The sequence below is a fragment of the Lampetra planeri genome, chromosome 46 (assembly GCF_965212315.1).
Source record: "Lampetra planeri chromosome 46, kcLamPlan1.2.h2, whole genome shotgun sequence".
Lineage (NCBI taxonomy): Eukaryota > Metazoa > Chordata > Hyperoartia > Petromyzontiformes > Petromyzontidae > Lampetra > Lampetra planeri.
This window is the reverse complement of record NC_136152.1, coordinates 7,564,072-7,582,885: the sequence shown is the minus strand read 5'-3', so window position 1 is coordinate 7,582,885 and position 18,814 is coordinate 7,564,072. Positions and strand designations below refer to the sequence as shown.

At 51.0% G+C, this 18,814-nt stretch overlaps 1 protein-coding gene across 1 annotated transcript; it reads right to left on the bottom strand.

Annotated features, from left to right (window-relative positions):
* Positions 1-4,399: 4,399 nt before the first annotated feature.
* LOC144733382 (uncharacterized) lies at positions 4,400-17,584 on the bottom strand. Its single transcript, XM_078615272.1, has 5 exons — positions 17,485-17,584; positions 13,576-13,634; positions 12,181-12,228; positions 9,130-10,226; positions 4,400-7,604 (listed from the first exon to the last, which is right to left on the bottom strand). The coding sequence occupies exons 1-5, from the start codon at positions 17,508-17,510 to the stop codon at positions 7,509-7,511; spliced, it is 1,326 nt and encodes a 441-aa protein (XP_078471398.1). The 5' UTR covers positions 17,511-17,584; the 3' UTR covers positions 4,400-7,508.
* Between the last annotated feature and the right edge of the window lie 1,230 nt (positions 17,585-18,814).

Genomic DNA, 18,814 nt, shown 5'->3' with positions numbered 1-18,814 from the left:
TGGTGGGGCAAGTGCTGTTAGTGAGCATATTAAGGCCAGCATGGCACACAAAGTGTTAGTGTGACCAACACAACACCCGACCACCTTTGTCTCCCCAGTGCTGATATTTACACACTGCACCAGGTACTCGGCTGAGTCGACCTAGGGGTGGCCCAGGAAGGGTAGAAATATTGGTCACTGTTATTGATCGTGAGCGATAATCGAACTCGGGTGGTCAGGTTCGTAGCGCAGTGTGCTAACTATTACACTGCCCTTGACCATTTTGGCACTTCAGAGCAAAACTGTATTCAGCGTCATGAGTTTATATCTGGGGGGGAGGGGGGTGTAATTTAACAATAACATTTTCGTCATGTCATTGGCCGAGGAATGTTTTGTCTCGGAGCGTAGAAAACAAGAATTGATGCCATTGGCCTAAAAAGGGGCCTCACCAATGTCATCGCCACCTGAAGTAATTACATCAACAAGTTTCTTCTGCAGGCCTGCTTAGCCTGACATGAGGAAGTGGACGAGGGCCTCCCTACGCAGAAAGCATCCGACGTTGGGCCAACGTTACATGTTCACTGGCTGCCAACGTAAACTCATGATGAATTGCATAAATTGAAACCATGGGAACAAGAAAGCAGTGGCATTTTTTGCGGAATGCCTCCAATATGTGTGCGTGTCCCACAGCCAGAGCGGGCAGTGGATGCTGTGCCGGGAGGGGGGGGGTGGCACAGCTGTGGTGAGAGAACGCGATCACACCATCACGCGTGGTGGTGGTGGTGATGATGGCGCTGTGCCAGAATCCTGCTGAGTGAAGCCAGAGAGCGAGTGTCACTGTCCACAGCGATCGTGCCCGGCGTGTGAGCCGGAGACTCCGGTTGAAGGTGCACTCCATCATTATGAATGCCACATTTCTATAAATGTTTCCTCCTGGCCTCTTCCGTATCGCCACCATCGGTGAGTGATCTCATGAGATGAACGTCTTGCTTCCACCTCCAGTTTATAGAATGCCGTCCCACATCCCAGTAAACATGAAAGTTGGCCCAACGTTGGCCCCAACGGTTCCAGCCACATGCCAATGCTGGCTCGCTAGAAGACGGCACAACAATTGTGGACTCCATTTTAATGGGATAGAGTGTTGCCCCCTCGCATGCGTGGGTTTGCTCCGGGTTCTCCGGTTTCTTCCCACATGTATGTACTCATTAATTGGCTGAAAAGATCTTAATGTACAGAGAACCGCAGAGCTTGGGCAACTATTGCTGGTGATGGCTCATCGCATGGCTGATGCCTTTCAATCTGACGCGGGTTCCTCCTCGCGCCTCCGAGTTGTTCCGTCTCTCTGCCAGAGCGAGCGAATACTGTGCGTTCCAAATTGACATTGCCGTTATTATTGTGGTGAGCTGGCAACCCCTCCTGTAGACAGAGGTGTAACTGTGATTGGGGGTATGTGGCAGCGTTATGCGACGCATACGATATGTAAAGTAAATGTGTAGTGATGTATATTGGGTCACTACGGCGTTTAGCGTCAGCTACTGATAGAAGAGTGGAACTGTGAGTGTTAAAGCCTCTCTCTGACACCAGATTATGTTATGGCATGGAAAGGGGCCCTAGGGGGCATGGTTCTGGGGACTGTCAGAGAGAGGGCAGTTGAGGACGTGACAGTCTGGTTGAACCCGAGAGGGCACGTGACCAGGACAGGGTAGCGAGGGGGACACGTCGTGTATGGCCAAGAACCTTTTGGGAGGATCCAGAAGGGGGCGTGGCCGAGGGCAGAGCCAGGCCACGCTCAGGGGCATAAAAGGGAGGTCCCAAGAGCCGATCAGGGCTGTCTTCTGGAATGGAACCCGCCGTGCTACGTCTCTTCGGTCTCCGATCTTCACACTCAGCATCGTGGGTCAGGCAGTGTGTTAACTGACCTGACCCGGTTATATAGTTATCCTGTGGTGGTTACCACTATATAATTATCCCGTTGTACGTTTATAGAGTTACCCCGTTGTGGTCAAAGAATAAACGTGTTGCCTCTTAAGTCAAGTGTGTCTCTGAAATGAACCCACTAAATCTGGCATCAGAAGTGTTAAAAATATCTAGGTGATAGCCCTAGTGTAGCGTGATGTTTACAAGAAGAAGACATCTTACCAAGGCGTCTAAGGATGAAAAGGACGATGAGGGGGTGATTCCCCAGACAGCCCCGGGGATTGCAGCCCCGGAGAGAGGCGGCTCTACCGGCGGAGCAGCGATATGGACCCGATCTCACCTCATCGCCGTCGTCAGGGAGACAGTGCTGGTCGCGCAATGCCCGCCTCGCCGATTTGCTGTCCGCCGCGGCAGCGTTGGTCGCCGAGCTTGAGCTGGAGGAGCCGGTGAGGAAGGTTGGAGCATCAGGGCCGCAAGGAGACGACTCTGTCACTGCTGTTTCCCGCACGTGGGAAACTGAAGAGATGCAGCCCGCGTGCGCGTCGGCCATTTTATTGGATGGGCGGGACGAGGTTCCCGCCAAATTGGACCTCCTGCCAAAATTGCGACCCGAAGTCCCAGTGCTCAAGAAGCAACTTCCCTTTGTGAGGGAATTTACAGCTGCGGGTGGTGACTGGATGGCATTTCGGCGGCGCTTCACTGCCACCTGTGATCTCACGGGATGGACCAAGGTGGAGGAGCTGCGGGCGCTCCCGACCACCTTAGATGACAACGCCTTGGCGGCATTCTACGCCATCCCGCCGGAGGACAGGGTGACGCTGCCACAAGCCTTCTCCCAGATGGCGGCAATATTCGATCCGCCATCTAACGTGCGACACAAGTTTGCCACGGGAAGGTGGGGGAAGATCGACATGCCCTTCGCCTTCTGCAGCGCGCTGATGCCGCTGGCGCAGGCTGCGTATCCCAAGATGGAGCAAGCTGGGCTGGACTCCGTGGTGCTCGAACGCATGCTGGCGCTGGCTCGAGAACTGAACGTTGCCCTGCCAGCTATGGAAGAAGACGACTTGTCGTCGCTCAAGGTAGCGCGGGGTGGCTGCATGCGCCGGACCCTCCGAGGGCGCGGAGCTCCCCCAAGTCTGCGCTTCGGTCGACGGCGACAGGCGGAGGAAGGACGATGCAGTGCGACAAGGGGGGCGAGACCTGCAGAAGGGGATCTTTTCTCGCCCAAGGAGTGCCCCTATTATCTGCTTAAAGTGCAGCCTGCCGGGACACGTCTCAAGGGGATGCTGTGCCGACCAAGGGAGATCCTCCACCCGGCCGTCCTCCACTTTTGGGTCCTCAGGCGAGTCGCGATACACCACACACCCAGCCCTTGCAGTCACCTCATGCATCATGTTCGTGCGCCAGGCCGGATTCGTGTTGTTGCTTCTCGCCGGGTTGCGGAGCGTGAGAATCGGGTTTTGGCGGATGGTGGGTGGCCGCAGCGGCTGTGGAGCAAGGAGAAAGGTGTGACGAGTCATGGATGAACGCACTCTGCTCTGAGAGCTCCGATTTGTCCGATGCACAGAGGGCAGAGTTGCGCGCACTTCTAAAATAATTTTCCAACGTTTTCAGTAAAGGAAAATATGATAATGGCCGCACATCCCTGTTGCATCACCACATTGATACGGAGAGCGCCGCCCCCATTCACCAGAACCCGTATAGATTGAGCCCCACAGAGGACTTGCGTTGTGGCCGAAACGTCGTGAGAATTATTTTATTATGTTTTATTTTTATTATTTTATTATTTCCATTCTACGTGACTTTACCGAAAGAACCAAGAAGAAGGACCATGTTCGTCAGGCAGTCGACGAGATGTTGGCTGCAGACATAATTTCCCCATCTAATCTCATCCTTTACAGATATGATTAAATCACGGATTTTGTGTATTGTGTTCAAACGAACCTGGATCCTGTGTTTGTTTAAGATTTTTGAAATATTTTGGTAACCCCTGCTATATATGGAAAAGTGATGATTTTCGTTGGATCCTCAGAAGGTTGTCTCCCCATGCCTGGGGAGACAGCTTTGCGGATTGTACAGTCAGAGTATCCTATCCGTTCATTCTGAGGGCTTGGTGAACGTGCTCCAACTCACTGGCTAGGTGGTGCTGATCGGAGATGCAACGAGCCCTATGGTGTAGTGTTTTGATGAGGGAATTATTCTGGGCTGGATGGTGGTGGGAGTCAGGCTTTAGATAGGCATCCGTGTGGGTGGCTTTCCTGTAGACCGAATGTCCCAACGAGCCATCAGGTCTCTTCTAAATCAAAAGATCCAGGAATGGTAGCTTGCCATCCTTTTCCACTACATATACATTTAACATGTATGTTTAGTTATTTAAGCACATGTTACATTTATTTGTAATATATAAAGGTGACAATTATACAAACAGGAATAAAACGTGGCGATAAATATCATACCATAGGCAATGGGTTGTGATGTATCGAGAGGCAATATTTACAATACAGTGCATTGCAAAGTCTTTATTTTGAACATAAAATAAAAAAAACTGTTGAATACGAACAAATTCCCCATTTGCAAATAGATACCAAATGTAAACATTTAAATAACAACATTTGCGAATATATGACGGATCAACGTCAATCAAGTAAGAAGTCTTATTAGACTATATACCGCGGAGCTCCTGTAGCCTGCTTGGATGAGTGATATTTGCACACCCTATAGACAGTGTTCTTCATTGCAAGGCCCGCGGGCGACTGGCAGCTCCTGATGGCCTTTAGTGCGCCCCTTGTGGCAATACACAAACACTGAAAACACTCCCCATCATCGTCAACGTGCTGCTGTCAAACCCAACAATGGTTCAAAATGTGTGGCAGCCCCTCGCACTGTGGTGCCTTATCGGCGAAAGTGGCCCCCCTCCTTTGAAAGTTAGCGAAGAACACCGCAATAAAACATGGCACACCGCGATAAAGGGTCTCTCTCAGTGGCAGTTGTATTATGTTTTTTTTATTATCTTGTTATTCTGTGTTGATTTTATGTACGACTTTTTCTGAAGAAACACAGTAATGCCTCGTACCATTCCACATTTGTTGACGATTATCATTATCCAAACTGTTTGTGATACACGTAAGTAAAATTGTCGTTTGATTATAAAAAAAAATTCCTGAACTCTTTCTTGAAAGCAACGCATGAACAGTCAGAAGAAGTAAATTTCCCCAGCCGAAGCCTCGTGAGCGACGCAGCTCCGAAATACCAAGGGTGGCTTCGCCAGCAGACAACAGCGGCAGCCGAGTGTTACATATTACAAGTTACACGTGCTTTTAAAAAATACATGTGAAATGACAGGGTGGCACCTGCTGGCCTGTAAAGGTAATTACGGTTATAGCTGAATTACAAAATGCCGTATGATGAAGGGGCGTATCTGGGGTAAAGGTATAGGGCGGAGTCAGTCGAGAAGCTCCGGAAACCATCCTGAAGGGTCTAGAAGATGCTAGAAAGGGGGCGTGGCCAGAGGTGGAGCTTGGCCACGCCAAGCAGATATAAGGAGCACCGAACCAGAGCTTCGGGGCTGTTACGTCACTGCCGTTGTCATCGCTTCGTCTCCGACCACGTGGCTTTTCTTTTGCAAGAGCAGCTCCATCGCCACCGCTACGCTCGTCAAACAGCCAGCGTAGCGCAAGACGGAGATGGGCTGCCTGTTTGGACAGCCTGGGGCGTAGCCTGTGTGCTCTTAATAAATAAAAAGCCTTCTACTTAGACGTGTGTCGGAAGTCGCTCACTGGAAAATGTATAACAGGCGGCAATGCAGGCAATTACCCTTCTTCATTGCGCGTAGAAATGTGTCTCTGTGTGCTGGGAAGAAGGGCGATTGCACAAAACGTCGCCTGTTATGCATTTACTGTGCGTAAGGCCACGCGGTGTTGTTGACGAATGCGTGGGGTTTTATTTGTTACGACTCGCAGTTGACTTTTTTCATCAGATCCCCGTGCGAGTAAAATGCCAATGTTTGTCGTATACCTCCTCCTCCACCCGACGACACAGCCAGATTCAATAAGTTGTCACGTGGACAACAGAGGCAATGTTGGTTGCGGAAGCATACGTGTTAAACTCATTTTTTTGTTGAAAAAGTAAAAATAGCCTTTAACCGTTCAAACACCAAATAGAAAACTTTTGCAAGGAATCGAGTCTGCATTAACCACACAGCTTTCAATTTAGTGTTTGAACGTCTTAACAACTCCTATTGTATTGCCAGACAAAGAAAAAACTATTCTTATTTTTTATATGAGAATAGGTTTTCCCCTTTTATCTGGCAACAAAACAGTTGTGTTAAGATGTTAAAATACCAAACTGAAACCTTTTACAAGGAATCATGTCTGCATTAACCACAATAATAGTGGTCAGAATGCAAAAAAAAACACTGATAATATATGCATTGTCTTTGGAACTGATTGGTCCACACCAGATACAGCTTTCTTTGGAGCCTAGTCTCAAAACGGTGTTAGACTTCAATACTGGCTAAAAAGGTCCCATGTTATTTTTTTTGTTATTCGTTAATTCTGCTCGTGTACCACTGCCAACGCAACAACATCACCAGTTATTCCTCTCATTCTTCACGAACTTGCTATCCGCGATTTTGGCTATCCGCGAATCGCAACTGCAACTCTCCACGACTAAAATGAGATAAAGTGATGAGAATCATAATTTATTTATTTTATCTTTTGACTTAAAGCTTTCGTGACTGCAGGAATTCATACTCTTTGGGTCTTTTTTTAACCGAAATTTGTTGTTCACGAGCATCTCTGGAACGTGTCCCTCGTGAATAACGAGGGAATTCTTGCATTCGGTCTAAACAGCCGAAGTAACGACCGCGCCCCGTGATGGCTGTGGGCCGTGTGTCATGATTTGTTTTTGCCACAGTCCCCGCGTTAACTCACTCTGCAGACACGGTCGTTGACCACGTTAAATCATTTTTGGGGGTAAAAAATGTTCAAGTAAATACATAATAATCATACAACCATAATTAACCGATACATCGAAGGAAATTGTAATCTTGATTGCACATTCATAATGATAAGGAGTTACAGTTACTTCCACTTGGTAATCCGACTACAGTCACGTGTAACTTGTACGTGATCGCCCCACAGCGATATTGTTCAGGGGTACTGCAAGGCGGAAACAAATTAAGTTAATGGGTGGAATATTTGGCCTAGATCAGTGGTTCGCAGTCTTTCCTGGAGAAATAAAGCTGGTGCTTTGTGAAAGAATGCATGTATGCATTTACGCTGAACTTCTTTCGCGCCGTACATAGCCAACCGTGCTAATCGGAGGTGCGGGGAAAGGACAACAAACTAAATAGAAAAATTAAATCATCTGCAACGAGTTTCCGTGGACCACAGAATCACCGCCTTGCGGACCAACCGTGATCCGTGGAGTGCAGGCTGGGCACCTCTGACCCCCTGGGTGTTCTGCAGCTACGGGAATTCAACAAATCTGAGAGAGTGAAAGATGCCGATGTTTAACCGGAGCGCCAGTCAGGTGACCGACGTGGCAGAGCACCGACTCGGTGTTTGTCCCCGCACCCCCGTGTCTTGTGGCTGCGAGGCTTCCCCATGCGGTCAAATCGTCCGTTGCAGGTGGACGAGAGAGCCGGTTGTCTGCCACTGGAGCACCGGAGGCAGCTCCAGCGGCATTTGGAGAGGACGTTGCTTGGCCTGGGAGACACGAGACAACAAGGGGGGGGGGGGGGGTCACTCGCCGAGAGGCAACAGCTGGAGACACGAGCAAGTAGCATTGGCCACGAGGGACCATTTTTATCAAGGCTTGCTCAGTCTCAGACTTTATTCTATCACAGAGTGGGAATGTGCACAGCAACGAGAGCAAATACAACAAACCATCTCTGAAATAGCACCGGGGAGAAATGATGGGGAAGATCACGCTGCCTGGCAGAAGGTGAGGGACCCAACTCGTGAGTTTCAATAAGACATAGGTCCTGTCAATGTTTAGTGAAAGAAAATGTATATTTTTTGCCAACTTGGCCTATTTCTACTTCCGACGACACTCTAACGAAATTCAAATTTCCACCGAAACACAAATCAAACCCTTGCACTGTTTATCTCTCAGCTGTAACACAGGTCACGGTTAAGCCTCGCGGCATTGTAAAGCCTGCCTCGGCATGACTCTGTTTGGAGCAATCCACTCAATCAAAACAGTGCAAATTCCAATACCAACCGGGGGCCAACTCTGCCCATCATACCCCCGAGGTAGATCAAATCAGTATCACAGAGTGGAAAGTCTAAACTAAACTATTTATTATTTTACCGGGAAAGGTCCACCGAGCTAGGTAGCTCTTTTCCTGAAGTGACCTGGCCACAAATGATAGCTCAACGAAGTGGCTCATCACGTGAAAATGTATAGCAACCAAATACTCTACACGCGTGTTTCTAGATGTGCAGGGAGGACACACAGAGAAAAATCCTTTCGACTTCGGGGAGAACACGCAAATTCCCGATATACAGGCATCAGGCTCGAGAACAAAGCCACCATCTCCTCCATACCAGTCGAAGGAGATAACATCTCGCCACAGCCAGACTGTGATTTATGTGGACACAGTTGGTGAGCACGAGGCCCAAGGGTGTTTAAACGTCCAGCAGCCAGCAGCACTACCGAGGTTGTAATTGGTAAGAGTTGAGTAGGAGTTGAGTAATTGAGCGAGGTTATTGTTGTAAGAGCTTGGGGGGGGGGGGGGGAGATAATGGGAGGAGGAAATTCCAGAGTGGAGCAGTGCGAGGGAAGAAGCATAAAGAGAAGTGAGGTGACCTGCGGTATGGTGGGTGGTTGCGTGGGTGAGTGGGTGGGTGGGTGAGCATCAAATGGGCAGGTAGTTGTGTGAGTAGGTGGGGTGGGTGGGGTGGATAATTGTGTGACCGAGCAGATGAGTGATTGGGTGTTATGCTGAGGCTTTCATTCAACAGTGGATAGATCATGGTTGATCATGAAAATTGCGGGAGGAAAAATTGTGAACTTATTTGTCTTTGAAGCTAGGTCTACACAAGTGTGTATCAGCATGCTTTTAATGGTGTTCCATCTACAACCCAATTTTGCTTAAATATATATTTTGGAGTGTGATGCTAAAGCTCACAGGAATTGGACAAAGGCTGCTTACAGGTTACGAACACAGTACAACACAACATCCGGCCACATCATCGAGCCCCTCTCTGGCTGGAACTGGTCCGTCACCTCAGCTGCCTGGGCCTGCGTGCGACCCTCTGCAAACGGAGCCTCGCCAGGAGCGCTCACCACCTGCTGGTTCCCACCGTCGCCACCGCCGCGCTCCTTCCTGCCCCGACACGCCGCGGGCGTTTCCCTCCACGTGGCGGAGGGCTGCGCGCGCCTAAGCGCCTCCACGGCCTTCTCCTCCGAGGGGCCGCCGGCTCGGCCGCCGTCGCCTCTCGACGCGTACTTGAGTGTCCCTCGACGGCCGGCGGGAGCCCCGGGCGCGGCCGCCTTGCCGTCGTGTAGACGCAGGTGCGGGCCATGCTCGTGCGGAGGAGAGGCTACGGAGGAGATGTCTGGGAGGCTGCGGCATTGCTGCTGAGTGGAGTTTCTGCCGTGAAGCGGCTGATGGTGGAACGTAGGCACGGGCGCCGGGGGGAGGCGAGGGCTGCCACAGCCGGGCCGCTCCTCGGCTGGCCGCGACCCGCCGGAGCTCCTGTCCCAACCGGTGAGCGTGGCCAGGTTGAGTGCCATCGCCACGCTGCTGCAGGCCTGGCTCCTGGCCTTCACGACGTGGCTGGCCCTCATCAGCTCTCCCGCGGTCACCCTGAGCGCCGCCACGTCGCGGTGGCCTCCACGGAAGCTGTCATCTTTGAGAAGCGATGTCAGCCCCAGGGCCTCCAGGCTGAGCGGGGGGCTGCTGGATGGCTGGGTCAAGTCCTCGCGTTTAGGGCCCTGTTCTGTGGGAGTGGTTCGGTGCGATAGGTTGAGGAGCCTCTTTGTCCTCCGGAGGTCAGGGGACAACACCTGGTGGGCCACAGGTGAAAGCCCCTTTGATGATCTGATGTTGACGAGATCCTCAACGTTGGCTCCTTTGTTCTTGGATGTGGGAAGGCAGCACTGGTCCTCCTCGGGGGACGAGTCAGGGGTGGCGTGCTCAGTCGTGCCAGGTGAGTCGTTACTGTCGCCAAACCGCACATCAGAGCATTCGCTCCATCCGGAAGCTTCTGGTTGCTTGGCCAGGCCACTGCGCTGGCCAGCGCTGGTCTTAGTCAGGAGGCTGCATCGCACCTCTTGCACGTGCAGGTACGTTCCGCACGCGAACGGCAAACCTTTCTTACCTATTCAAACACAAAACAAGAAGAAATCACCCACATTCTGCTTGCATCGAGCGCAGTACAATTAGCCGGGCGGCGGTGGCTACGCACGCGGCCTGTGATACAGCAGTGTGGAGGCGGCAGCGAGGGTTGGTGGATCACACAGATCTTGTGAAACTCCCTTCCCAGGCGAGTCGAGTAGCAGCCCTATACTGGCTCACCAAGCAATGGCGGTACAGCAACAACAAATGTGGACTCCACCTGTTCCGTCTGTATGGGATAGAGTGTTGCCCCCTCGCACGCGTGGATTTTCTCTGGGTGCACTGGTTTCCTCTCACATGTAAGCACTCATTAATTGGCTAAAACATATTAATATGTAGAGGACTGAAGAGCTTGGCCTATTGTTGGCACCAGCTCACTGCCTGGCTGCCTTCCTGCGTGTCAATGGATATTAAATCATCAATGATAGTGGCAACGACGAATATATCCAAACGACTGAGAGGCGACGGATGAAGCTGTCAGCGACGTAAGTGTGGGGTTTGAGGCGATGCAAATCGGGTAGCGGTGTTAACGAAGCGATGAAGTATAAACGGCGCAAAAGGGGGAGACATAAATCGGGGTGTTGCTGTACCTATGGAAAATAAAACAGCGGATGATGTCCTCGAGTCTTGGACTGTAAAGGGGTGGTGTGAGGCCATCAATTGTTTCACGTGTATGTGAGGGGGCAACGCGAGTGTTTCATCAAGCACGCGTTACTTTCTTGATAATCCCTCGGGCGCTGTGCGAAACTTAGCGAAATAAAAAAGCGTCCTCACCAATGTACGTACATAGCGTATGTTGAACTTCTCTCGCATCACTGCACGTAGCCCACCCGTGCTGATCGGAGGTGCGGGACGTATTTGTACAGGGACTCCTCTATTTATGAACGAGTTAGGTTCCAGAGGTCTGTTCGTAAGCGATTTGTTTGCAAGTCCAACTTTACTCCTGTCGATTCCAAACGTGTTGTATGGCGTGTATACTAAACACGGGGAATGGCTTTAAAAATTGTATAATCTCCTGTTAGATGTAGATGCCACTGGTTCTTCATTTTCTGCAGATGTAGATGCCACCACCGCCATCTATTTGCGCGGTGGTTGAACTTACGACTCTCGGTCCGAACGGGCAACTGGACATATGGACAGGTTTGTTTGTATCTCTTAAAGTTCGTATGTCAAATATTCTTAAGTCGAGGAGTGCATGTACAGCAGTCCTCTGTGGTCATGCTTAGCCCAGCAGGCTCACTGCACGCGAGACCCCGGCGTGATTTCCGCTTGTTCAGAGAAGCCTTCTCATGCAGGAATTAGATCGACCCTGTTTTTTTGTATTAAACTGACCCTATCACTTTCTTGTTGGAGTGGAATTGTATCCACGCTTAGGGGGCAACACTTCCCTACCCACCGTTAAAGTGCACAGGGTAATGCCCATTGCATTGCATTATGGTTGTATGTTGAACTTCTTTCGCACCGTACATCGCTAACCATGCTAATCGGAGGTGGGGGGGGGAAGGACAACAAACTAATCACGATAATTTCAGTATGAGGGCGGTGGCCAGATGTTAACTCCCTCGCCTGGTATGCAGGAGATCCTAGGTTCGATCCCGACCCTGATGCCCGCCATATATTTGGAGTTTGCGTCTTCTCCCCCGTGGTCACGTGGATTTTTTCCAGGTCCTCCGGTTTTTCCCTCCATATTTAGAAACACGCGTTTAGAGTGTTTGGCTGCTATACATTTCCACATGATAACCCACTTCATTGAGCTATCATTTGTGGCCAGATCGCTTCTGAAAAGGAGCTACATAGCTCAGTGGGCCTAACCTGCGAATATAAAATGCTGTAATAGTTTTCGTGGAGCATGATATCTGTTGCCGTGCCATATCCGCCATCGACTCTAACTCTGTTTTAAATCTCTGCGAGTGACGCGCGAAACGAAAAGCACTTACCCAGCGATCTTCTTTCACTACGACAGTGCCAACTCCACTGTTCAATCCCTGCACAAAGACAACAACAACAGAATCACATCGTGCCAGGTGCTCGCCCTGAATCCAGCTACAGCCTCACTAAGGCCATCTCAGCCAGAATAAATTCTCTGCACTTCCCATTTACCTGGGTGTCGTTTGAGTGCGCATGTGACTGATGGGTTATCCGCATTGCTCTTTCTCTAAGTGTCGGTGGTGAAAATTCCACATTCCAATGGTGAGGCCAGTTATTCCACGGAACAGCCACTGCAGACTTGCTTTGTTGGCCCCAGTGGGATGATGGGCTGAGTCGATGCCTTCCAACTCAGGGTTTATTATGAACTCGCAACTTTGCGATTGCGAGCCGCTCGCTTGGAGGGAGAGGCGACGGCGTGAGACGTTGGTTTGCGGTGCTCTTTCCACTTGGGCGGGGGGCTGTTAAGGCTGTTGAACTAAATGGTGGCATCGGATTTTGAATAACCACCTTGGACAAGGATTTGGAACTCACGCCCCCCCCTCAACCATTGTATGTTTAACTTCTTTCGCACCGTACATAACCAACCGTGGTAATCATAGGTGCGGGGGAAGGACAACAACTAAATATAAAAAAACCGTTCTAAATAAATGGGTATCTTTGTGAGTCTATGGGTCTGTGTGAATCTATCGGACTCTGTGTGAGTCTATGTGTGTATGTATGTTGAACTTCTTTCGCACCGTACGTAGCCAACCGTGATAATCGGAGGTGCGGGGGAAGGAAGACAAACCAATCAAGTGAAGCGGCAGCCAGGCGGTCGAACCGCACCTGCGCAGTGGTGAGTCGATCTGCTAAGGCAAGGGCGGCCATCGCGTCATCGTCAATTCGCAAGAGAGAACACGGACCGTAGTTAAAAAAAATGTGTTTATTTATTCTGGAAAGTCATTCTTGACTATTGCCATTTTCGTTTTGTGTTTTGCGAGCGGCCGTTTGCGTCCCGCGGAAACATTGCCCAGTATGTCCGTGTGCACCCATTGGCTGTCGCCCCACGCGGCTCCCCCGTGCCATGCGCCGCGTTCGTTTTGTGTCTCCGTGGCGTGGCTCACGACGTTCTTTTACGTTCATGTGGTTTGCGGTATTCAGCGTTTTGAGATACGACGCTGTATGTAGAATACAGTGATAATTATTATTGTTACAGTTACCTGGCCTAGCAACGTGACTTCACCACATTTAGCGCTATCGGCAGGTCACGTGCGCTGGGGTAAAGCGTCTGGCCGGCGTGGGAGAGTCGACTGCTAGAGGGAGCTCGCGAGCGATCCCTCCAGTGGAGGCCCTTTTGCCAACAGCGGCAAGAGCGAGTTGCTGCCCCTTCGTCACAACTCCCGAGGGCATTGATTGTACCTCACCTGCGTCATCGGTGTCTTGAGTCTTCCAGCCACACAGTGCGGAGTCGGCGCCTTGCCGTCTGCACCACCGTGGACAACAGAAGAACGGCGACTGACAACGCTGACACGGCTGCTTGCTCGTTTGTTCACAAGCTCCTTAGACCGATACAGCTGACACGACGGCAGGGAGCGTGGATCCATCTGCACCGCTAGAGCCGTGACCACCTCGCAGAGAGCGACAGCAGCCTCCCAAGGTGGTGACGGTTATCGTCCGTCCGAGGATGTTACCACATGAAGCTCGGTAAATAAAATGTATTCACAAATAGATCACTCGTGATGACTACGACGATGATGGTCAAGATGGGGAAACCTCCGATTGGCCTCACGAGGCCTCCTCCCCGTCGAGCCCCGAGTCTCTTGAACCAAACGAGGTGAACGTCGTTTCTCTGTCGCTGCTCCCATCGTCTGGAAGTCACTCCACAGACTAATGCCCAATTACTCACACAGAGACTCGTAGACTCACATATAGATTAATAGACTCACATAGAGATTAATAGACTCACATAGAGACCCATAGACTCACACAGAGACCCATAGACTCACACAGAGACCCACAGACTCACACAGACACCCTGTCGCAGTTGCTGCCGCCTGAAACTCACTCCTTCCTCCTGTCTCACTGTGCCGCTCATCGGCATCGCCACTTCTGTCCGACTTTCAAGACTGCCCCTCCCTCTCTTGTTAATTTATTCTCCTATGATTCTAAATGTTCTTTGAAGTTAAATTCATTCGCGTTGTGAATGTAGTTATGAAATAAAATTATGACTGGAAAGTATTTAATGTCACTGCCACATGCCTGGGAGCCCTGTGGCTCTACGGAGCGAGCGAGCGATGCGGTTTGGGATTCGGCGAGAACTCCACGTACGCATGGAGCAGCTGCCACAGCAGATGTAGCGGTTAGCAGTGCGCTGGACTTGCCATCCAGAGGCGATGCGTTCTATTGAACTATTTTAGCATATTCATTTTACCAGGTAAGGCCCACAGAGCTACATAGCTATTTTTCAGAAGCGACCTGGCCACAAACGATAGCTCAACAAAGTGGATGATCATGTGGAAATGTATAGCAGCCAAATACTCTGAAGGAGTGATATTGATTCTAAATGTGGAGGGAAAAGCCGGAGGACCCAGGGAAACATCCATGCGACCACGGGGAGAGATAAATGAAAACTCCAAATATACAGCAGGTGTCATGGTCGGCGTCGAATCCACAACCTCCTGAATACCAGGCGAGGGTATGCATTCGATTCCATCTCCTGGCCCGGCAGTTGAAACGATGGAGCAAGTTTTTCAAATCGCCCCTCCCGCCTCTGCCCACCCAGCCACAGTGATTGATCGACAGGTCGCGTGTGGTGGGGGAAAGGTGTGGGCACGTCCACCTATTACAACACGTCTGGTCAACGCGATGGAGGAGGCAAAACATTCCGTCAAGCCCGGTCTAGTGGAGGAGGCACCTCTGGCAGCAGTGGAATGGGCGAGCAGTTGCAGGGCTGCGCCTTTACCGCGTGCGCTGTGGCCGCTGAGTGGCTGCATGGCCACGCGTGTTCAGAATCACAACGCAGTCGTCAAGGCCGAGCGCGCCAGTGCACGACGTTCCGCTCGCAATGTCTCGGCCTGAGATCAACCAAATAACCACTGATGTTGGGAGGTTTAACCATGGATAAACTGGCCCTGCCATAGGAATTCACTCGGTGATTCGCAAGCGGCGGCTTGGGCAAAGGACGCGTCGCGGCTCAAAGGGACGGCGATGGCGACGGTCAAGTGGAAGAACAACAGCAGAGCGGCAATGACGGAGAGGACCGACACCCAGGAGATGGAGCGGCAATGACGGAGAGGACCGACACCCAGGAGACGGAGCGGCAATGAAATTGGATTGCTTCGCAAGTGCTGCGCGGATCCAGCAGCGGATTGACCACAACTGGTGAAGATGTTTCACGTGATGCAGCTGCAAATTGAGTGAAGTTAGTTTCGCGTGGACTTATGTCGCATTCCAACAAATGTGGGCTCCATGGAATAAAATCATGAAAGTGCCCCTATTCTAAATGAGCTAGTGATGGAAATTCCACATTCCTGTGGTGAGGCCCAATCCATCCAGAGGAGACCCACCTTGATTTTTCTCAAAACGGAACACGACGACTATTATCCGCGCTTCCTATTCTGCGCCAGTTATCTGCAAAGTTTTACCCCGCGGATAAAAGAAAAAAAATCAAAGATAACCCCGCGGATAATAGGATCCCCGATATTGACCCCAGTGTATCACCGCGGGGGATAAGAGATGTTCTGTAGTGATTTCATTGGACCCTGTTGGATAATCTTTGACCGAGTCGATCACTGTATCTCGAGGCACCCAATCCGCTTCTGTATGTTACAGAGCAATATTAAAATAACAAACACATTAATTCTAACATTGCCTTGATTTTGACTTAAAACTTTCGTGACTGCAGGAATTCATATTCTATGGTTCTTTCTGTATAGTCGCGTAGATAGAAAAAATAATAACATTAAAATAATATATATTATGACGACCGCTTGTGTTGCAATCGAAACGTCGTGATATTTTTAGTATTTTTATTCACTTCATTAAAATTTTTAATATTATTATTTTATTTATAGTTTTTTTTTCTATCTACGTGACTTTACCGAAAGAACCATAGAATATGACTGCCTTGATTCATAATAGATTGTTTGGGTGAAGCCATGCGATGATCAATGAGCAGATCCGCATGATGAGTGGTTAGACACGACGTTTCCACCCCCAAGACAAACATCGCATCTGATTGTGAGATTCACTCACCCGCTCACCCACCCGCTCACTCACCCGCTCACCCACCCGCTCACCCACCCGCTCACGGGCGAGTGAGTTGACGATAACAATTGGCACGCTGTTGGATACCCGGGCAACACGAGCGTCAGTTTAACGTGTTTGGGAAGGCTAAACCCTGCAAATGAGAATGAGAAATTGACCCCAATAGCCCGGTGGGGGTGGGAGGGTGGCATCAGCTGCAGATGAGTGCCACCCATAACCACTCATCATGTGCAGGCAGTCACTGAACTGCGCAATAGTCGCCTGTGAATGCTACATGGCTCTCACGAGCCACACGTTTAGTCAGTGGTGCCTCGAGACAATGAAAGTCGCTCAAAGAGAACTTAGTTGACCGCCTAGACACGCGACAATTTGTTTGGCTGTGTCGGGCGCACAAACCTAAGTGTTAAGTAAAAGGAAGGCCAGTGGTTCGGGCAGTGCTCCTTTTTCAGAACAAAGCGTCAAGGACACATTGACGGTCGAGAAATAAGCGCTACACGAGGGTTCACGGAGTTGACAACAATTCAAGTTGAAAGCAACGGCCTCGTCACGCCCAGGATCACACAGCCTGGACAGGAACTGGGTTCGCCTTCCTCGCCTATCAAACGCCTCCTCCCCGCCACAGAGCGGAGTGATCGCGGGCTTGGCTCGCTGCGCGGCGCTCCCCCACGCCGCCTCGTCAACGCCGCGCGGTTCAAGCACCGCGCTGCCTCCACCCCACGCGCCGCGTCTCCACGACCCCTCTGCCACCCGGTCTCTACTGGAATGTAGATCGCTACTCCCTTGTACTTACACAGACGCTTCGTCTATCCGAAACCAGCGGCACGTTTGACAGGTCGGTATCACTCATTAATATCCGTGTCTCTTGCATCTCTCCGTCTCTGTGCTTGCGTCTTTTTCTCAACCCGAGCCTCTGTTTCCCTGCCCCTGACTGCGGCTCTGAGTCTCGCTGTCCGCGTTCTCCCTCTTCTGTTTGTATCTCTCCCAAATCGCCTTCGTACCCTACAATCACCGACTTCCCCACCCTCTCCACCTCTCCTCCCCAGCCGCTCCCCGCTCTTTCTCCTTACCTGGCCGCCTTGGGATGTAGGCGCATTGTCTGGAGTCGAGAGAAGGTGTTCCCTCCGCCAGTTGAGTCTCCGAGATTCAGGAAGCATAGGTGACTATACACCTGTGGCTCTGTCTCGCCTGCGCGAGGGGGGGGGGGGGGTCGTGGGGGTGGTCGTGGGGGGGGGGGGTCGTGGGGGTGGCTCTCCGACCAATCGCGCCCCCACGTTGAGTTGCCACATTCACGCCCTCCACCTCCCCACGCACTCAGCCTCCTCGACACACCTGAGATCGGTTAGAGGCAGAGCCAAGCCACTCGGCGGGGGTGAGTGTGCGTGGAGAGCGTCGCGTGGCTTGGCGCGCGCCTCTTCATAGTAACAGCAGCGACAGCAACAGCAGCAACAGCAGCGGCAGCAACAGCAGCGGCAGCAGCAGCAACAGCAGCAACAGCAGTAACAGCAACGGCAGCAACAGCAACGGCATTAACAGCAGCGGCAGCAACAGCAGCAATAGCAACAACAGCAACAGCAGCAACAGCAACAGCAGCGCTAGTCTCTGAGAGTGACGCTCGCCACGACGCTGGGCAGTTCACGCATGGGACGCTGCGCCGAGCGCAGCCTCGTGTGGTTTTAAACTATTACTGGTTTAACTTGTTTTACATTCATCAGGTAAGGCCCACTGAGATCTATAGCTCCTTTTCAGAAGCGACCTGGACACAAATGACAGCTCAACAAGGTGGCTTAAAATGTGCAAATTTAGAGCAGACAATTACTCAAGGCGCATGTTTATTCTAAATGTGGAGGGAAACCCGGAGGACCCGGAGACAAATCCACGCGACCACGAAGAGAACACGCAAATTCCAAATCTATATCGTCGTCAGGGTCGGTATCGAATCTACGATCTCCTGTACACAAGGCGAAAGGGTTCACATTTCGCAACCGTGGCGCCCCGTCAGAGCTGCCATCTGGCAGAGACTCGGTAATCATGCCAACGTTGGGCCAACGTTGGGCCAAAGTTGGTATGTGGCTGGAACTGTTGCTCCAAACTTTGGCCCAAAGTTCCATGGGGATCAACTGACGTTACAATTGGAGGTTGCGATTAACACTAAATACAATTATTCGTTTTTTAGTTGTAGTTTTTTGAAGAAGGGCCATTTGTCAAAACACGAGCCTCCTGCATATCGTCTGGAGTGTGGCAGTCATGGTGCCGAATGTGGTGGCTCCTTTACATATATACACAGTTCAAACACTCCAGTATGTACATAACATCGAACAAGGACCACAGCCAGCCGTGGCATTAGCCGGCCTGGCGACTCGCTGGTGCAGCAAGTGGCTCGCAATCGCTCTGCGCCGT